The sequence below is a fragment of the Bufo gargarizans genome, chromosome 1, assembly GCF_014858855.1.
Source record: "Bufo gargarizans isolate SCDJY-AF-19 chromosome 1, ASM1485885v1, whole genome shotgun sequence".
Taxonomy (NCBI): Eukaryota; Metazoa; Chordata; class Amphibia; order Anura; family Bufonidae; genus Bufo; species Bufo gargarizans.
This window is the reverse complement of record NC_058080.1, coordinates 521130898-521152498: the sequence shown is the minus strand read 5'-3', so window position 1 is coordinate 521152498 and position 21601 is coordinate 521130898. Positions and strand designations below refer to the sequence as shown.

Below are 21601 nucleotides of genomic sequence, written 5' to 3'. Positions count from 1 at the left end.
CAGAACGCTCATAGAGGTGGTCTGTCTGACCATTGAGACACAGCTATTCATAAACTGTACTTTACCTTCTCCCTGTCAATCATTCATCTGCATAAAAATAAAAGAAAGTCTGCAAAACACTTTCATATCTCCAGCGCCACGGTGCGGTGAATAAAGGATGTAAAAGCACACTGTCCAAGAATCCACTTGGACCATATATCGGATTAAGGACATGACGAGTGACAGCATCCAAATAGGTGTAAAATATTAAAAATTATTTTCTCAAACAAAAAAAAAAATCTCAACTTTTCTTAACTGGTTTAAGACTAGGCCATTCAACCCATTATTTTTCAGTACATGCGTAAATAATCTTTGCTCCTTTTTCAGGGATACGTGGGGCTTTATTTTTATATCTTTTATTTTAGCATTTTTTTTATACCTGGGAAAATGTAAAAAAAAAAGATGTGAAAATAGTATATTTTTTAAATATATTTTTCTAATAGCACAAATAAATGTACAAATAGCGATGCCCCTTTTTGTTATGTTCATTATGATATAAGGGATGTATAGTTTATGATTGTGGGGACTGGGATCGGGCTACAAACTGCAGTGCGTTGTGTGGTGGTGTTTTATTTTTATTGCCTTTATTATTTTTTCATTTATTTCACACATTACCCGCCATAAGATGGAATCATACAAGACATTTCTGGGACATTGAACATTCCATTTTTTTATTGCTAATTTCTCCTATAACAGGGACTTAACATTTTAGCCCCAGTTACAAGGGGAATACAGCTCCCAGAGAGATTGTATGAGGCTATTCCGCCTTACTGCAGAGCTGATCGAGCTGCCCAGCTATTATGGTGGCCCCGCTCACACGTTTTTAATGTCGCAAAACGCCAACACACTTATTTCTTCTAAGTCCTAGTTCTACAGCACGTTCTGTGTGCTGCTCATCAATATCTGATAGTCAGGAATCCGCCAGCTGGCACGCCCGATGATCAGCTGTTTGAAGAGGAGGCGGTGCTCCATGCACTACGGATCATCTCCCCCGCAGCGGTGGAGTAGTGCAATTACGAGAACTCACTACATTCAAGGGAATGGAGTGAGTACTTGTAATTACACTAGCTTCCGAAACGGCGTCCATGGAATGCCGCCTTCTCTTCAAACAGCTGATTGTAGGGGGTGCCGGGAGTCTGACCCCCGCAGATCACATATTGATGACCTATCCTGATAATAGGAAATCAGTATAAAACCTCTGCACAACCCCTCAAAATACAGTACAGACCAAAAGTTTGGACACACCTTCTCCTTCAAAGAGTTTTCTTTATTTTCATGACTTTGAAAATTGTAGATTCACACTGAAGGCATCAAAACTATGAATTAACACGTGGAATTATATACATAACAAAAAAGTGTGAAACAACTGAACATATGTCATATTCTAGGTTCTTCAAAGTAGCCACCTTTTGCTTTGATTACTGCTTTGCACACTCTTGGCATTCTCTTGATGAGCTTCAAGAGGTAGTCACCTGAAATGGTCTTCCAAAAGTCTTGAAGGAGTTCCCAGAGATGCTTAGCACTTGTTGGCCCTTTTGCCTTCACTCTGCAGTCCAGCTCACCCCAAACCATCTCGATTGGGTTCAGGTCCGGTGACTGTGGAGGCCAGGTCATCCGACGCAGCACCCCATCACTCTCCTTCATGGTCAAATAGCCCTTACACAGCCTGGAGGTGTGTTTGGGGTCATTGTCCTGTTGAAAAATAAATGATGGTCCAACTAAACGCAAACCGGATGGAATAGCATGCCGCTGCAAGATGCTGTGGTAGCCATGCTGGTTCAGTATGCCTTCAATTTTGAATAAATCTCCAACAGTGTCACCAGCAAAGCACCCCCACACCTCCTCCTCCATGCTTCACGGTGAGAACCAGGCATGTAGAGTCCATCCGTTCACCTTTTCTGCATCGCACAAAGACACGGTGGTTGGAACCAAAGATATCAAATTTGGACTCATCAGACCAAAGCACAGATTTCCACTGGTCTAATGTCCATTCCTTGTGTTCTTTAGCCCAAACAAGTCTCTTCTGCTTGTTGCCTGTCCTTAGCAGTGGTTTCCTAGCAGTCATTCTACCATGAAGGCCTGATTCACACAGTCTCCTCTTAACAGTTATTCTAGAGATGTGTCTGCTGCTAGAACTCTGTGTGGCATTGACCCGGTCTCTAATCTGAGCTGCTGTTAACCTGCGATTTCTGAGGCTGGTGACTCGGATGAACTTATCCTCCGCAGCAGAGGTGACTCTTGGTCTTCCTTTCCTGGGGCGGTCCGCATGTGAGCCAGTTTCTTTGTAGCGCTTGATGGTTTTTGCACTTTGGGACACTTTCAACGTTTTCCCAATTTTTCGGACTGACTGACCTTCATTTCTTAAAGTAATGATGGCCACTCGTTTTTCTTTACTTAGCTGCTTTTTTCTTGCCATAATACAAATTCTAACAGTCTATTCAGTAGGACTATCAGCTGTGTATCCACCTGACTTCTCCACAATGCAACTGATGGTCCCAACCCCATTTATAAGGCAAGAAATCCCACTTATTAAACCTGACAGGGCACACTTGTGAAGTGAAAACCATTTCAGGTGACTACCTCTTGAAGCTCATCAAGAGAATGCCAAGAGTGTGCAAAGCAGTAATCAAAGCAAAAAGGTGGCTACTTTGAAGAACCTAGAATATTACATATTTTCAGTTGTTTCACACTTTTTTGTTATGTATATAATTCCACGTGTTAATTCATAGTTTTGATGCCTTCAGTGTGAATCTACAATTTTCATAGTCATGAAAATAAAGAAAACTCTTTGACTGAGAAGGTGTGTCCAAACTTTTGGTCTGTACTGTATATCTAACATCTCAGTATACAGAATATGTATAGATAAGTTATTTGTAAAACAATCATATTTATATGTCCCATCCCTTCATCAATAAAAATAACCAACTGATATAAACAGTGTCCCACCTCACGAGGTAAATCAATCTTCCTAGTAAATACGTGTTACATGGAGGGGGAGGGGGGGGGGGGGGGACACTGTTGATGCCAGATGGATTCATTTTGTATTGAAGAAGGGGTAAGACATGTGAAGATAATTGGTTTATCCACTATTGAGGTATCTAGGGGCAGCATGGGGATTCAGTGGTTACCACTGATGTCCTACTGTGCTGGGAACCTGGGTTCAAATCCGACCAAGGACATCATCTGCATGGGTTTCCTCCGGGTACTGCGTTTTCCTTCCACACTCCAAAGACATAAAGACAGGGGACAGTGAGTCAGCGTAAAGCACTGTTTAGTATTGTCATGCCCTGCTCGGGCTACGTGCGGAGGTCTACCGGATTAGCAGCACGTGTCTAGTCTTTTGTTTTGGAGTCGAGCTAGATCAGCCTCCCTTCAGGTGCACTGGTGGGGTTGTTGGTTTAAATTACACCCACTCCCAGTGTTCCGTGTGGGTTATAGCTTCTGTCTGGCTCTGTGGAAGTAAGGAAGGAAGGATTGGCTTTTCCTGCTCAGAAAAGATAAGTTGGTTATTGTTTTCTTGTTGTTTGCTGTCTAGGCTGTTAGGGAGATGCCTGTCCCCTCCAGGTTCTGAGGGAGCAGGCTGGCTCTATTCCCCTTCACCATCTTAGGGATTTTAGGGTATTTGCAGCCCAGGCACGCGGACACATTATTCCCACCCTAAGGGTCTGAATGTGGGCATAGCATTATAGGGAGAGCTGGTAGGGAAGTGTCAGGAGGTGCCCCTGATTCCCACCTTCTTGACTAGATAATTGTTTATTTTTCTGTGTATCTGATGTCCTGTCCACCGTGACATTATAACCCGCCATAACCTAGACTGCCATTTCGCAGCAGCCTTGAGATGGAGTCACTTAATTCGTTGGTTGATCGTATGCAGGAATTAACTTGGGAGGTAGCTGACCTCCGCAATGCTGTTGCACTTTGTCAGAATTGTCTGCTTCATGGCTCCGCTGGTGGGAGTCAGTCCAACCTTGAACCTAAGGTTGCTCTTCCTGATCAGTTTTCAGGGGGTGTGGATGACTTTATCCGCTTTAAAGAGTCATGAAAGTTATATTTTCAGCTGCGTCCATCTTCGTCAGGTGATGAAAGTCAGAGGGTTGGTATAATCATTTCTCTGCTTAAAGGGGACGCACAATCCTGGGCCTTGCCGCCCGGGTTCTCTGGTCCTCCGCTCGGTAGAGGATTTTTTCTAAAGCCTTGGGATTAATTTATGATGATCCAGATCGGGTCTCGATGGGGGAATCTAAATTGCGTAATTTATCACAGGGTGAACATACTGCAGAGACTTACTGCGTTGAATTTAGGAGATGGGCTACCGAGTCAGGGTATAATGACCCCGTGTTACGTAGTCAGTTTTGTCAGGGGTTATCTGAGAGATTGAAAGATGCCCTTGCTTTTCATGAGTACCCAGATACTTTGGAGAATGCAATGTCTTTGGCAGTACGGTTAGATAGACGTATTAGAGAGAGGTGTAAGGCTCCCTCTGCGCAAGGGATCCCTTCTGCGAGTGGTTTCGTCTCACCTGCTCCCCAGGATGATATGACATGCAACTCTGGGGTACTGGAGGAACCCATGCAGCTGGGTCAGGTATCTTTCCGTTCTGGTAGTAGAGACTCTAGGAGATTGCATATACTATGTTGCTACTGTGGGAAAAGTGGTCATTTTATTTTTGCTTGTCCTTTTGTTAAACCACATGTTGATGAGAAAGAAAAAAAAAAAAAACAACTTCCTGACTTTTGGTAGCGTGAATGGTGTGGTGGAGTAAGCAGGTATGCAAGCTCCCTGTAATACTCGTTTTCTCCTTCCAGCTATGGTGGCTCTAGACTCGAGAATTTTTTTGTTGAAGTATTAATTGACTGTGGTGCTGGAGTAAACCTTATTGATTCTCTTTTTCTTCAAAGTCTGGGGCTAAGTACTTGCACGTTAGAAAGAGAGATTCAGTTTTTTGCAATTGATTCTTCCTCTCTTTCTCAAAGCACTCATATTGCCCATGGTATTCAGTTAAGGGTGGGTGATTCACATGTTGAGATTATGTCTTGTTTTGTCATGAAGGACTTGCCCGCTCCTATAGTCTTAGAGTTACCGTGGTTGACAAAACATAACCCAATTATAGATTGGCAAGCAAGACAGATCATTGGAGTGAATTTTGTTCGGATAATTGTCTTGGCACATCTATCTCTGGTGTGTCTACCACAGCTCTATCTCAGTATCTCTCAGATTTTGCGGATGTCTTTTCGGAGGGTGGGGCTCAGGAATTGCCCCCTCATCGTGACTATGATTGTCCAGTGAATCTCATCCCAGGGGCTAAGTTGCCAAAGTCTCGGCTTTACAATGTTTCTCAACCCAAAAGAGAGGTCATGCGGAAGTATATTGCCGAGAGTTTGGCAAAAGGTCATATTAGGCCATCTAAGTCTCCGGTGGCAGTAGGTTTTTTCTTTGCAAAGAAAAAGGATGGATCGCTGAGACCTTGTTTGGATTTCCGGGAATTGAACCATATCACGGTCCGTGATCTGTATCCCCTTCCTTTGATTTCCGACCTTTTTGATCAGATTGTTGGAGCCAAGGTGTTCTCCAAGTTGGATTTAAGAGGGGCCTACAATCTGATCAGAATCAAGGAAGGGGATGAGTGGAAAACGGCCTTCAACACGCACAAGGGTCATTTTGAGAATCTGGTTATGCCTTTTGGGTTGACGAACGCGCCAGCGGTATTTCAGCGATTCGTCAATTACATTTTCCATCATTTTGTGGGGAGGTTCGTGGTAGTTTACTTGGATGACATTTTAATTTACTCTCCTGATCTGAAGACCCATCAGGATCTTGTGAGACAGGTTTTGACGATCCTTCAGGAGAATAAATTATATGCCAAATTAGAGAAATGTGTTTTCTGTGCAGGAGCTTCCGTTTCTGGGATATCTGCTTTCTGACTCTGGTTTTCGTATGGACCCCGAAAAAGTCTGGGCAGTTCTGAAATGGGACAGACCAGAGAATCAGAAAGCTTTGATGTGTTTTTTGGGGTTTACTAATGATTATAGAAAATTTATTTTGAACTATTCTACCATTGTAAGACTTCTGACCGATATGACTAAGAAGGGCGCCGACGTCTGTCTGGTCGGATGAGGCATTGCAGGCCTTTTTGACTATTAAGGAATGTTTTGCGTCTGCTCCCATTCTGGTGCAGCCCGAAGTGTCTCAGCCATTTGTGGTGGAGGTGGATGCATCAGAAGTGGGGGTTAAAGCAGTGCTGTCACAGGGTTCATCTCCTGGCAAATGGGTTCCGTGTGCTTTTTTCCCCCAAGAAGCTCTCGGTCGCCGAGAGGAACTATGATATAGGAGATAGAGAATTGCTGGCCATTAAATTGGCCTTTGAGGAATGGCGTCACTGGTTGGAGGGGGCGTCTAAACCCGTTACAGTATATACGGATCATAAGAATTTGGCTTACCTGCAATCTGCCAAGCGTCTGAACCCTAGACAGGCCAGATGGTCACTGTTTTTTTACCAGGTTCAATTTTGTGGTTCCTTTTCGTCCCGGGGGTTAAAAACTTCAAGGCAGATGCGTTGTCTTGCAGTTTTTCTGGGGGATGTGATTCAAAGGATCCTGCTCCGATTTTGGCTGATGGGCGGTGGTCTCCGCTCTGTACCCCAAATTGGAGATGGAGGTGTTGGGAGCCCAGGAGGGGGCTCCTGGTTCTTGTCCCCCAGGGAGGTTGTTTGTTCCTGAAGGACTGCAATACAAGGTATTCAAGGAACATCACGATACTGTCCTTGCTGGACATCCTGGTGGTAAGTCCACCTTTGACCTTGTGTCCCGGAGGTTCTGGTGGCCCGGCTTACGCAAGAGCGTTGAGGATTACGTGGCAGCTTGGGAAACCTGTGCACGGTCAAAGGTTGCTCATACTCGACCTGCTGGTTCACTTCTTCCTTTGTCTATTCCATCTCGTCCTTGGACGCACTTGTCTATGGACTTCATTACGGATCTGCCGAGTTCCTCCGGGAAAACAGTAATTTTGGTGGTTGTTAACCGTTTTAGTAAAATGGCTCACTTTATATTGTTAGCTAGTCTGCCCAATGCCAAGACTCTTGCGCAGATTTTTGTTGATAATATCGTGAAATTGCATGGCATTCCTTCGGATGTGGTTTCTGATAGGGGCACGCAGTTTGTCTCCAGGTTTTGGAGGGCGTTCTGTTCTCGGCTTGGTATTTAACTTTCATTCTCTTCGGCTTTTCATCCGCAGTCGAATGGGCAGAGCATACTAATCAAAACCTGAAGACCTACTTGAGGTGCTTTGCGGCTGAGAATCAGGAAGACTGGTCCTCATTCTTGTCCCTAGCAGAGTTTGCTTTGAATAACCGTAGGCAGGAGTCCACGGGTAAGTCGCCATTTTTGGGCGCATACGGTTTTCATCCTCAGTTTGGTACCTTTTCTGGACTAGTTCCTCTGGCATGCCAGAGGAGGAGAGATTTTCTTCTGCCTTGTCTTCTATCTGGCGGAGGATCCAAGTGAATTTGGAGAAGATGGGTGAGAGGTATAAGCGAATGGCTGACAAGAGAGCGAGACGTGTGACTGGTCCGGACCTGTGTGTGGGTGATCTGGTGTGGTTGTCCACTAAAAATATTAAACTGAGAGTGCCATCTTGGAAACTGGGTCCAAGATTTATTGGACCGTACAAAATATCTGCGGTCGTCAATCCAGTAGCGTTTCGGCTGGATCTTCCGCAGACTTGGAGGATCCATGATGTGTTCCACAGGTCTTTACTGAAAAAATATGTGAAACAGGTGAAACCATCGCCACTGCCTCCTCCTCCTGTTCTGGTTGATGGAAATTTAGAGTTTGAGATCTCCAGGGTTCTTGACTCGAGTTCTTCAGGGTTTCCTTCAGTACCTGGTACACTGGAGGGGATATGGCCCTGAGGAAAGGATGTGGGTTCCGGCGCTGGATGTCAGTGCCAGCCGACTGGTGAGGGCTTTTCACAGATCCCACCCGGATAAGGTTGGTCCGGGGTTTTCGGAGGTCACCCGTATAGGGGGGTACTGTCATGCCCTGCTCGGGCTATGTGCGGAGGTCTGCCAGATTAACAGCACGTGTCTAGTCTTTTGTTTCGGAGTCGAGCTAGATCCGCCTCCCTTCAGGTGCACTGGGTAGGGTTGTTGGTTTAAATTACCCCCACTCCCAGTGTTCTGTGCGGGTTATAGCTTCTGTCTGGCTCTGTGGAAGTAAGGAAGGAAGGATTGGCTTTTCCTGCTCAGAAAAGATAAGTTGTTATTGTTTTCTTGTTGTTTGCTGTCTAGGCTGTTAGAGAGATGCCTGTCTGAGGGAGCAGGCTGGCTCTATTCCCCTTCACCATCTTAGGGATTTTAGGGTATTTGCAGCCCAGGCACGAGGACACATTATTCCCACCTTAAGGGTCTGAATGTAGGCATAGCAGTATAGGGAGAGCTGGTAGGGAAGTGTCAGGAGGTGACCCTGATTCCCAGCTTCTTGCCTAGATACTTGTTTATTTTTCTATGTATCTGATGTCCTTTCTGCCGTGACAAGTATGTTGGCACTATATAAGCAAGTCAAATAAATATCCTATACAATAAGATGTTAGATTTTTCTACGTTTCAGTTGCATATTTTGGGATTTTTTTTGCACCTACTTGGGTGCAGTCACTTTTTTTTTTCAAGTGACTGGTATTATTAGTACATGGTAGGAAGGGAAGCTGAACGCAAGGAGAAAATCTGACAGAACACGCAGTCCCAGACAGGACAAAAATGGAGCCTAGGAAGGCAATTTAAATGCTAGACCACTTATGAACCCCCAATCCTACACTCACCAGAAATAGTGACATTAACCCCTCCTCTACTTTAAAATTCAAAATTTTAACTTCCCTAGTGGTCTAAACTATTTTTCTTATTTTTGTCACATTAAGGCCGCTTTCACACGGGCGAGTTCTTAGCGCGGGTGCAATGCGTGAGGTGAACGCATTGCACCCGCACTGAATCCAGACCCATTCATTTCTATGGGGCTGTGCACATGAGCGGTGAATTTCACGCATCACTTGTGCGTTGCGTGAAAATCGCAGCATGTTCTATATTGTGCATTTTTCATGCAACGCAGGCCCCATAGAAGTGAATGGGGCTGCATGAAAATCGCAAGCATCCGCAAGCAAGTGCGGATGCAAGGGGAAATAATAGCATTCTTAATACAGAATGCTAGGTAAATTAGGGATGGAGGGGTTAAAAAATAATGAAACAAATTTAACTCACCTTAATCTACTTGGTCGCGTAGCTGATCTCCTCTTCTTTCTTCCGGACCTGGCTAAAGGACCTTTGATGACGTCACTGCGCTCATCACATGGTCCATCACCATGGTGATGGACCATGTGATTAGCGCAATGACATCATCAAAAGGTCCTTTAGCCAGGTCCTGAAGAAAGAAGAGGAGATCCGCTAAGCGATCAAGTGGATGGGGTGAGTTAAATTTATTTTTAACCCCTCAATGGACATTTTACTAAGCATTACAGGGCCCTATCAACGCACAGGCACCGCAACAACAACCATCATGCAGTACAGCATCATGTGAACAGATCACAAAAGCTAAACTCCATGTGGTCCCATAACATTTGACCCAGGTCTCTTAATTAGCGAGAGACAGAACAAGGGATAACTGGGACAATCTTTATGACAAAAATGTACTTCATGATGCCACAACTGACCGTGGCATACGGCACACTTCTGTCATTGGTCAAGGAAGCAGCTAAGGAAGGATAGGAAATTTCTACTGAAGTGAAAAAGAAAACGTCAGCATGCACACGGCCGGGATCCATCATTTTCAGATATGTGATTTTCAGACCACAAAACAGTCGTGTGCGTGAGTTCTAAACAACACAATGTTTCCTGCATTGTGCAGGTAAATATATTTTTAATTGGTATATTTATCGAATATATTTTTTACCATCCTCTCGTTAAAATTATGCTTTTTTTTTTTGTACCAAATGTAAAATCGCTATGTAACAAAACTGTAAAATCCCCAAATGGAAATTTTGAGTCACATCTTTCATACACGAAAATACATTTATTCATCTTCTCCCACAAGAAAACACCAAATTAAATCATCGCATTTCTTAGACACTTTATTATTATTTTTTATTACGGAACAAAATGGAGTCTGTTGCACTGCGTGAGTACAAGACACAAAGAAAAAAAAAAATTCTACATTAAAAGACAAAATGGCTGCTTTACAACCACTGTAAACAGAGATCATTAACTCTGGAGCTGAACACTAGACAGACTAACTGGAAATTTTCCTTTTATAAAAAAAAAAAAACAAGAAACAAAAATGCTTTGGTCAGAAAGTTACAAGATCTCTGAAATTCCTTAAAAACAATCTTGACCCAAAACAATCTTGACCCAGCCCTTCTAATGCCCACAAGTGAGCTCATATAGATCTGAAGTGATATCTAAAGACATTTGAAGAATTATTCCTATTTGTCAATGAAAAAAAAAAAAAAAAAGTCTCTAAAAATCTGGACATAGAAGGTCCTCAATTTTATTTCAATTTTTATCTCTGACTTAAGCGTTATCTATTGCATTCATGAGACCTCTGAATGCAGTACTGAAGCGCATTTATAAAGAAGAGACAGCCGATCTGAGAGACATCTCTTATATGATTAATGAGGGTGTAATCGCCCCAATATAGCTAGAAGGTAATACTACACGGTTGATCAATTTTGCCATGAGTACCGTCGTGTTCATGTTAGGAGTACACACCCGCTTTAGAGTCATAGAAACATACAGTAGCAACATGTAACATACTATAGTAGTGCTGCATTCTAGTAGAGAATGGAGAATATGGGAGTAGCTGCAATGTGAGATAATACGGTCCTCGCTATAGAGCTGAGCCTAGTAGAGTCCTTCCAGCCATTCCCTGAATACTTCCCATTAGTGCCTATTGATTTTCTCCTGGCCTCAAGGTTAATAAACTTTTAAGTAGAAGGTTGGTTTGTGCGGTTTATTAAGTGCAGAGCCAGGAGTCTATAGCTTCCAGTGCTCTCCTCCGCTGAGTTCGGAGCTCTTTCGTACCAGAGTTGCAAAGTGGTTGATGCATATGCTTCGTCATCACATCATTTCTACAACGGTAAACCTATGGAATGGTTAAATAGAGAACATAAGATCTAGGTAATATACACAGAATTTTTTTTTTTTTCTTTTTGTTTTAGAGACAAGCTTTTTTTTTTTTTTTTTTTTCTTTTCTTCTTGAGGCAATATCTTATAAGCATAGATAGATGTATTGTTGCAAAAATGGTATCAGCGTCCGGGAGCAAATATGGAATCCAAGGCTTGGCGTTCAGCTGCTGCAACGTTGGGGTGCCACAAATCAACCATGAAAATCACTCTAGGTCCTTCCTCGGCTGATCCTGAAGTAGTAAAAATGAAATAATACGTTTAATGCAAATGAGGAAGACTTGCAGCATTCAAATATTATTTGTGCGAACGTATTTTAACCCCCTCCAGAACAAGTACATTTTGTGATGTCTCAGCCCTTCAAATTGTATCACTTGTTTTTTTTCACACCGACTCCGTTGAATAGGGGTATGTATAATGCAGAAGATTTGTTATACAAATGATTGAAAACGGAAACACCCATTCTCAGTGGCGTAACTAGAACCGCCACTCCTGCGGCTAGTTAAGACCGCTATCTCAGATGAGGCCCGGCAGCCACTCCTACACATGTACAGTACAGACCAAAAGTTTGGACACACCTTCTCATTCAAAGAGTTTTCTTTATTTTCATGACTATGAAAATTGTAGCTTCACACTGAAGGCATCAAAACTATGAATTAACACATGTGGAATTATATACATAACAAAAAAGTGTAAAACAACTCAAAATATGTCATATTCTAGGTTCTTCAAAGTAGCCACCTTTTGCTTTGATTACTGCTTTGCACACTCTAGGCATTCTCTTGATGAGCTTCAAGAGGTAGTCACCTGAAATGGTTTTCACTTCACAGGTGTACCCTGTCAGGTTTAATAAGTGGGATTTCTTGCCTTATAAATGGGGTTGGGACCATCAGTTGCGTTGTGGAGAAGTCAGGTGGATACACAGCTGATAATCCTACTGAATAGACTGTTAGAAATTGTATTATGGCAAGAAAAAAAGCAGCTAAGTAAAGAAAAACAAGTGGCCATCATTACTTTAAGAAATGAAGATCAGTCAGTCCAAAAAATTGGAAAAACTTTGAAAGTGTCCCCAAGTGCAGTCACAAAAACCATCAAGCGCTACAAAGAAACTGGCTCACATGCGGACCGCCCCAGGAAAGGAAGACCAAGAGTCACCTCTGCTGCGGAGGATAACATTATCCGAGTCACCAGCCTCAGAAATCTCAGGTTAACAGCAGCTCAGATTAGAGACCAGGTCAATGCCACACAGAGTTCTAGCAGCAGACACATCTCTAGAACAACTGTTAAGAGGAGACTGTGTGAATCAGGCCTTCATGGTAGAATGACTGCTAGGAAACCACTGCTAAGGACAGGCAACAAGCAGAAGAGACTTGTTTGGGCTAAAGAACACAAGGAATGAAGGAATGGAGGAATGGACATTAGACCAGTGGAAATCTGTGCTTTGGTCTGAGGAGTCCAAATTTGAGATCTTTGGTTCCAACCACCGTGTCTTTGTGCGACGCAGAAAAGGTGAACGGATGGACTCTACATGCCTGGTTCCCACCGTGAAGCATGGGAGGAGGAGGTGTGATGGTGTTGGGGTGCTTTGCTGGTGACACTGTTGGGGATTTATTCAAAACTGAATGCATATTGAACCAGCATGGCTACCACAGCATCTTGCAGCGGCATGCTATTCCATCCGGTTTGCGTTTAGTTGGACCATCATTTATTTTTCAGCAGGACAATGACCCCAAACACACCTCCAGGCTGTTTAAGGGCTATTTGACCATAAAGGAGAGTGATGGGGTGCTGCGCCAGATGAACTTGCCTCCACAGTCACCGGACCTGAACCCAATCGAGATGGTTTGGGGTGAGCTGGACCGCAGAGTGAAGGCAAAAGGGCCAACAAGTGCTAAGCATCTCTGGGAACTCCTTCAAGACTGTTGGAAGACCATTTCAGGTGACTACCTCTTGAAGCTCATCAAGAGAATGCCAAGAGTGTGCAAAACAGTAATCAAAGCAAAAGGTGGCTACTTTAAAGAACCTAGAATATGACATATTTTCAATTGTCTCATACTTTTTTGATAAGTATATAATTCTACATGTGTTAATTCATAGTTTTGATGCCTTCAGTGTGAATCTACAACTTTCATAGTCATGAAAATAAAGAAAACTCTTTGAATGAGAAGGTGTGTCCAAACTTTTGGTCTGTACTGTATGTCATGTCACTGTATATACTGATACTGTACATTATGTCATTGTATTACTGTTGAGGGGGCCCTGACAATAAAATCTTTCATGTAATCCAAACCAGTCGGCACTGTGTGTGATGAATCGGGGTGCTCGGTCAAAGGGTCGGGTTCCCTAATGAACAAAAAGATGAAAGACCGGCACTCAAAGGTTGCTGATAGTTGAAGTTTTATTGGTCACTTTTCAGACATCAATGAAAAGTGACCAATAAAACTTGAACTATCAGCAACCTGGGAGTGCCGGTCTTTCATCTCTTTTTAATAAAATCTTTCAGTCTTCTTCCTGTGTTGATCCCTTCTGAGTTTGGGCCCCAAAGCAGCCAATTCCACCACTTCCCCTATAGCTACGCCCCTGCCCATTCTGTACAACTGTTTCTGCAGCATATACATGGAATTCTGCATCTTCATCATGGTCGCCAGCCAGGTACATAGAGCATCAGACACTTATGCACCTGACCAGCGTCTGTTTTTTTTGCAGACCCATTGAAATAAATGGTTCCGTATACAGGCTGAAATAAAAATCGAACAGACACGGATAGAAAATACATTCATGTGCATGAGCCCTAACTGTATTGCTGTCCTCAGGACTATGATGTAGTGTGGCATGGATGGCAGTATTTTCTGCAGCCCTGTGGTATTTGGTTCTGCTGGGGTGGTATTTTGTTCTGCACGGCAGTATTGCTGGCCCCGCCTACTTCTGCATACATATGTTGGCCCTGCATATTTGTGTTGCCCCGCCTCCTGTCCATCTGGGCCCACCTACAATATAGGGGCCACTTTTAGTTTTTTTCCCCCAGGGCTACTTTAAATTTTACAGTCCGCCCCTGCAGGGGACTACTGCACAGCCCCATTCAGGTGTATAGCACCTTGCAAAGCCAGGTGGCTGGAACCACAGCTGTGCAGGAAAAACTTTGATGTAGCAGACCTGCAGCACCTTAATTGTCAGAAATCAGACCCCCAACTGATCATAAAGTGATGTCATATCCTAGCAATATGTCATACTTCTGAATGCCAGCAGATTGTGCCTATCCATACAAATAAACAGGTTCCTAATTGGAAACTCTACAAATATGCCCCAATAGACATTAAAAAAAGTCAGGTCTCGGGCGGTCTTCAGGGTGATGTCCGCATTCACCATTTAAAAGAGACATTTTTATAATCATGTTGGAATTTTTGATTGAAAGTGCCAGGCATGTTCTCTGAACCATGGCAGCTGTGGCAAGCCATGGATCTCATATCCACATGCCATGCACTGATCTACTGCGGCTAAGCATAATCTCTATTGAGGCACTTTATACATGTTTTGATTAAGACACATAAGCCCACTCCCCACGTCATAGTGGCTTCTTTTAAATGGGTCCCTACACTAATTTGGTGCAGCACCAGCTGGTGACCACCGCAGTATACCACCTGCAGGAAGAGAGACCCAGGACCAAGAAAATCCCCGCTATCTGACAAAGCCCCCTTGGCACAGGGCCCCATCAACGCACAGGGCCCCACAACAACAACCATCATGCAGTACAGCATCATGTGAACAGATCACAAAAGCTAAACTCCATGTGGTCCCATAACATTTGACCCAGGTCTCTTAATTAGCAAGAGACAGAACGAGGGATAACTGCCACAATCTTTATGACAAAAGTGTACTTCATGATGCCACAACTGACCGTGGCATACAGCACACTTCTGTCATTGGTCAAGGAAGCAGCTAAGGGGGTGAATCAAAAAGAAAAAAAAAAGATTTGTTAACATCATTTTAATATTTGTGCAGTTTTGGAATCTGGACAATTCAATATGAATATTTTGAAGGTATTTTACATTGTAAGATTAACGGGCGACTGAAATTCACTCCACTTAAATAAATAAAATAGGGGTGAAGAATATAAAATAGCGGATGGTAGGTTTTGGGCATTGATATACAGTACAGACCAAAAGTTTCGACACACCTTCTCATTCAAAGAGTTTTCTTTATTTTCATGACTATGAAAATTGTAGATTCACACTGAAGGCATCAAAACTATGAATTAACACATGTGGAATTATATACATAACAAAAAGTTTGAAACAACTGAAAATATGTCATATTCTAGGTTCTTCAAAGTAGCCACCTTTTGCTTTGATTACTGCTTTGCACATTCTTGGCATTCTCTTGATGAGCTTCAAGAGGTAGTCACCTGAAATGGTCTTCCAACAGTCTTGAAGGAGTTCCCAGAGATGCTTAGCACTTGTTGGCCCTTTTGCCTTCACTCTGCGGTCCAGCTCAACCCAAACCATCTCGATTGGGTTCAGGTCCGGTGACTGTGGAGGCCAGGTCATCTGGCAAAGCACCCCATCACTCTCCTTCATGGTCAAATAGCCCTTACACAGCCTGGAGGTGTGTTTGGGGTCATTGTCCTGTTGAAAAATAAATGATGGTCCAACTAAACGCAAACCTGATGGAATAGCATGCCGCTGCAAGATGCTGTGGTAGCCATGCTGGTTCAGTATGCCTTCAATTTTGAAGTGTCACCAGCAAAGCACCCCCACACCATCACACCTCCTCCTCCATGCTTCACGGTGGGAACCAGGCATGTAGAGTCCATCCGTTCACCTTTTCTGTGTTGCACAAAGACACGGTGGTTGGAACCAAAGATCTCAAATTTGGACTCATCAGACCAAAGCACAGATTTCCACTGGTCTAATGTCCATTCCTTGTGTTCTTTAGCCCAAACAAGTCTCTTCTGCTTGTTGCCTGTCCTTAGCAGTGGTTTCCTAGCAGATATTCTACCATGAAGGCCTGATTCACACAGTCTCCTCTTAACAGTTGTTCTAGAGATGTGTCTGCTGCTAGAACTCTGTGTGGCATTGACCTGGTCTCTAATCTGAGCTGCTGTTAACCTGCGATTTCTGAGGCTGGTGACTCGGATGAACTTATCCTCCGCAGCAGAGGTGACTCTTGGTCTTCCTTTCCTGGGGCGGTCCGCATGTGAGCCAGTTTCTTTGTAGCGCTTGATGGTTTTTGTGACTGCACTTGGGGACACTTTCAAAGTTTTCCCAATTTTTCGGACTGACTGACCTTTATTTCTTAAAGTTATGATGGCCACTCGTTTTTCTTTACTTAGCTGCTTTTTTCTTGCCATAATACAAATCTAACAGTCTATTCAGTAGGACTATCAGCTGTGTATCCACCTGACTTCTCCACAACGCAACTGATGGTCCCAACCCCATTTATAAGGCAAGAAATCCCACTTATTAAACCTGACAGGGTACACCTGGTGAAGTGAAAACCATTTCAGGTGACTACCTCTTGAAGCTCATCAAGAGAATGCCAAGAATGTGCAAAGCAGTAATCAAAGCAAAAGGTGGCTACTTTGAAGAACCTAGAATATGACATATTTTCAGTTGTTTCACACTTTTTTGTTATGTATATAATTCCACATGTGTTAATTCATAGTTTTGATGCCTTCAGTGTGAATCTACAATTTTCAATTTTCATAGTCATGAAAATAAAGAAAACTCTTTGAATGAGAAGGTGTGTCCAAACTTTTGGTCTGTACTGTATGTGTAGCCATTTTTTCACGATGATTATTGAATGGGGTTGTGCATCTTTAATAGTTTTTAACAGACCTCACAAAGTGGCTGGACCCACTGGTTTCTGGCTCCATTGCTAAACGCTTCCTCCGCAGGTCCCAGGTCTCAACACCCTGTTGACAGAGGTCACGTGATCTGTCACCCATGCAGCATGTGACCCAGTGACAAACTGCATGGGTCACAGGTCACCTCTGTGGCCGGTGATTGGCTGCAGTGGTCACGTGACCTCCATAAACAGGGTGTTGATACGGAGAGACCTAGGATCTGTGGAGGTGGTGTTGAGTGATGCATCTGGAATTCAGTGGCTAGACCAGGTAAGTAGGTTCACCACCGCTTGTCTGTCCACTCTGTGAGGTCTGTTAAAAAAAAAAATAAGTTTAAAGATGCACAATCCCTTTAAGAGACTTAGTGTTAATGTGTAATGAATTCAGCAACCCTATGGAGTATACAGTATTTTGGATATGGTCAATTTAAACAAATGGTGCAACCTAGAAGTGATAGTAATGTTTTTCAGGTTGTGGAATGTCCCTGTTGGAAAAGGTCTAGGTTAATAAAGGGGAAAAAGATTTATCTAAAAAAATATATATACATTCTTGAGATTCTTGAAGGTGAAAAAATACAGACAGTAGGTGTTAATGGGATGGTATATTAGGCCTGATTCAGCATGAAGGAGTGGATGGGCATCATAGAAAGATTACCCATTATTTTATAATAAATAGGTTAACTAAAAATAAAAGATTTTGATAAAAATGCAAATATATATAATAAAATAAATAAAAATACCCTTTCATGGTGTTCATTGTCTTTAAATAAAGCAATTTAGCAGTCCAGAAACTCCCGGAGAGTGAAATAGTGGCAATGTCTGGGTCCCCTAGAAAGTAGGGTGTAGGCTAAGCTGTAGGTAGGGAATGGTTTGGGGGGTATAATTTAGAGAATATATAGGGCACATTTTATTTCTTGTTTTTGCACACCATGTTCTGTTTTGCCTTTAATGCAGACCAGTAAAGTATATACATAGTTTGTTTCAATAAACTTTATTATACAAAAAAATACAGCCTTAAATTCAAGAAACCTACCTTCATGAAATGCTGTATGCAGGAAAGAGTCATCGAAAAGAAGACAAAGTCCTTCCGCCCAACACTGGGGCTCTCCTCCTACCACAAGCTCACAGCTGGCTGGAATCCGTAGACCTTAAAATGAAAGATGCCGTGTTATTATACAGCGCCATTTTGAGGCATACCAGAATTATACTTTTTTTTGTTAACTTGTTCGTCATTAAAGGGGTTGTCCGGGCAGAAAATTCCACCTAATATAAGGAATTTGGAAAAAACAAAACTGTACACTACGCATCTGGGTGCTGAGGCAACCGCCCAACACCGAACAAGTAAAGTGCATGGGTCCCATTAACCAGAATAGCACGATACCGCTGGACGTCGGATGGTTGCCTCAGCAACACAACCGCTCATGCCCAATGTCAGGTCAGATGGGAGAGCATCTCCGGAGAACCCCTTTAATTGACATAAGAACATGTAAAAATTACAACTATCTACACGCTCAGTATACATTTCAGAGGCTCTACTGTACATGATAAAAGACTGACTGCTTTGTGAAAGATCTTAGACGGCTTTTATTTCAACTTTAGCTCAACAATGGGAGCATCTCAAAGATCATTGTAGTTATTGGACACTAGAATATCACCTACCTGCCACATGTCTCTACACCCCCCTACGCCTCCATGTACAGGGACTAAGGGGTACATTTATTTAGACCGGCGTTTTTGACGCCCGTCTTAATAAACCCCTAAGCTGGCGGCACCGGCCTCTTCATAACTTCAGCGGATCCTCTGCCAGTTCTAAATATAAGACAGCTCCTGAGCTGTCTTGCATTTAGACCTTTTTCTACGCCTGAAACAGGTGTAGAAAATGGTAAACGAGATGGGCCTGCCAACCCCTTCCCCGCGCTGTTGCGAATGAAATACGCCTAATATAGGCGTATTTCAGATTAATAAATGACCCACCAAGTCTCCAAAGTAAATTAGCAAGTGGCAACCAGTCTGTCTTAGGCCTCCTGCACAAGACCACATTTTTGTTCTGTGTCCATTCTGCCTTTTTTTGCGGACTGCACACAGACCCATTCATTTCTACGGGTTCACAAAAAGAGAACCGAAAAAAAAAAGGACAGCACACAGATATAATCTGTGTGGCCAGACCATAGATTATAGAACCTGTCCTATTCTTGTCCTTTTTTGGAGGACAAGAATAGGCTTTTTTACAGAGGGTCCCATAAAAATTGTGAGATGCACATGGATTGCATTGGTATTTTGCAGATCCAAAACGGATACGGTCATGTGCAGAAAGCCTTAAAGGGATTATGTCATCCGAAAATTATTGTTGAAATAAAGTTTTATGTTAAAGATTTAAGAATTTTGGTTGATTTTTCAAAAGTGTTTCATGTTAAAAATCTTGCAGTTTCCACACTAGTCACTAAACCTAATACTATGCCACCACATAAAAGCTAACATCTAAATACAGTGCCTTGAAAAATTATTTAGACCCCTTGAAACTTTCCACATTTTTTCACATTACACCCACACACTTAAATGTACTTTATTGGGATTTTTTTGTATGTGTGAAGTGAAAATAAAATGATACATGTTTTAAAAAAAAAAAAAAATTAAATTAATATCTGAAAAGTGTGGCATGCATTTGTATTCAGTCCCCTGTAATCGGATACCAAAATAAATAATATACCGTATTTTTTGCCCTATAAGACGCACCGGCCCATAGGACGCACCTAGGTTTTTGAGGAGGAAAATAAGAAAAAAAATATTTTGAACCAAAAGGTGCGCTTTTGAACTAATTGTGGTCTGTAGGTGACGCACTGTTATGGAGGATCTGTGGATGACACACTGTTATGGGGGGATCTGTGGGTGACGCACTGTTATGGGGGGATCTGTGGGTGACGCACTGTTATGGGGGATCTGTGGGTGACGCACTGTTATGGGGGATCTGTGGGTGACGCACTGTTATGGGGGATCTGTGGGTGACGCACTGTTATGGGGGATCTGTGGGTGACGCACTGTTATGGGGGATCTGTGGGTGACGCACTGTTATGGGGGATCTGTGGGTGACGCACTGTTATGGGGGATCTGTGGGTGACGCACTGTTATGGGGGATCTGTGGGTGACGCACTGTTATGGGGGATCTGTGGGTGACGCACTGTTATGGGGGATCTGTGGGTGACGCACTGTTATGGGGGATCTGTGGGTGACGCACTGTTATGGGGGATCTGTGGGTGACGCACTGTTATGGGGGATCTGTGGGTGACGCACTGTTATGGGGGATCTGTGGGTGACGCACTGTTATGGGGGATCTGTGGGTGACGCACTGTTATGGGGGATCTGTGGGTGACGCACTGTTATGGGGGATCTGTGGGTGACGCACTGTTATGGGGGATCTGTGGGTGACGCACTGTTATGGGGGATCTGTGGGTGACGCACTGTTATGGGGGATCTGTGGGTGACGCACTGTTATGGGGGATCTGTGGGTGACGCACTGTTATGGGGGATCTGTGGGTGACGCACTGTTATGGGGGATCTGTGGGTGACGCACTGTTATGGGGGATCTGTGGGTGACGCACTGTTATGGGGGATCTGTGGGTGACGCACTGTTATGGGGGATCTGTGGGTGACGCACTGTTATGGGGGATCTGTGGGTGACGCACTGTTATGGGGGATCTGTGGGTGACGCACTGTTATGGGGGATCTGTGGGTGACGCACTGTTATGGGGGATCTGTGGGTGACGCACTGTTATGGGGGATCTGTGGGTGACGCACTGTTATGGGGGATCTGTGAGTGACGCACTGTTATGGGGGATCTGTGGGTGACACTTATGGGGGATCCTCTCTGGATGGCACTGTTATGAGGATCTGTGTATGACAGTTATGGGGGGGGATCTGTGGATGACACATATATAGCATCTTGTGCTATGTGTCATCCACAGATCCCCTCCATAAGTGTGGGGGTCGCATTTGCTTTTATAATGGGGGTGGGGGTCGCATCTGCATTTATAATGACAGCGGGGCCCGTGCAGTGACTATTCTACTACACGGGCCCTGCTTACTGTATAATCATATCCCTAATAGTTAATTGTTGTGTGCATGTAAAAGCATAATGAGCGATAATGATGAGCGCTATTACTTACAATTAGAAGCGCTCGCCATTCGGAGCAGAGAGGAGGGAGGAGGCAGGCTGGGCGCTGGCAGTGTGAGTCATCCGTCATGCGCCCACGCCGCCTGCTTCATTCATAAAGTGGGCGGCGCAGGCGCGTGACGTATGACTCACACTGCCAGCGCCCGTCCTCCCGGCCTGCCTCCTCCCTCCTCTCTGCTCCGAACGGCGAGCGCTTCTAATTGTAAGTAATAGACAGCGCTCATCATTATCGCTCATTATGCTTTTACATGCACACAATTAACAATTAGGGATATGATTATACAGTAAGCGGGGCCCGTGTAGTAGAATACAGTCACTGCACGGGCCCCGCTGCCATTATAAATGCAGATGCCGCCCCCAGCCCCTCCTCCCTCACAGCTGATACACCCGCC

General features: G+C 43.7%; 1 protein-coding gene across 2 annotated transcripts in view; it reads right to left on the bottom strand.

Annotated features, from left to right (window-relative positions):
- Positions 1 to 11269: 11269 nt before the first annotated feature.
- Positions 11270 to 21601, bottom strand: part of ASPHD2 (aspartate beta-hydroxylase domain containing 2) — an 85331-nt gene continuing 74999 nt past the window's right edge. For both annotated transcript variants that reach the window (XM_044275385.1, XM_044275384.1), the window contains exons 3-4: positions 18075 to 18188; positions 11270 to 11433 (exon numbers count right to left, since the gene is read on the bottom strand). In XM_044275385.1, the coding sequence (XP_044131320.1) occupies positions 11324 to 11433; positions 18075 to 18188 (224 nt within the window). In that variant the 3' untranslated portion in view covers positions 11270 to 11323. The remainder of the gene's footprint in view (positions 11434 to 18074; positions 18189 to 21601) is intronic.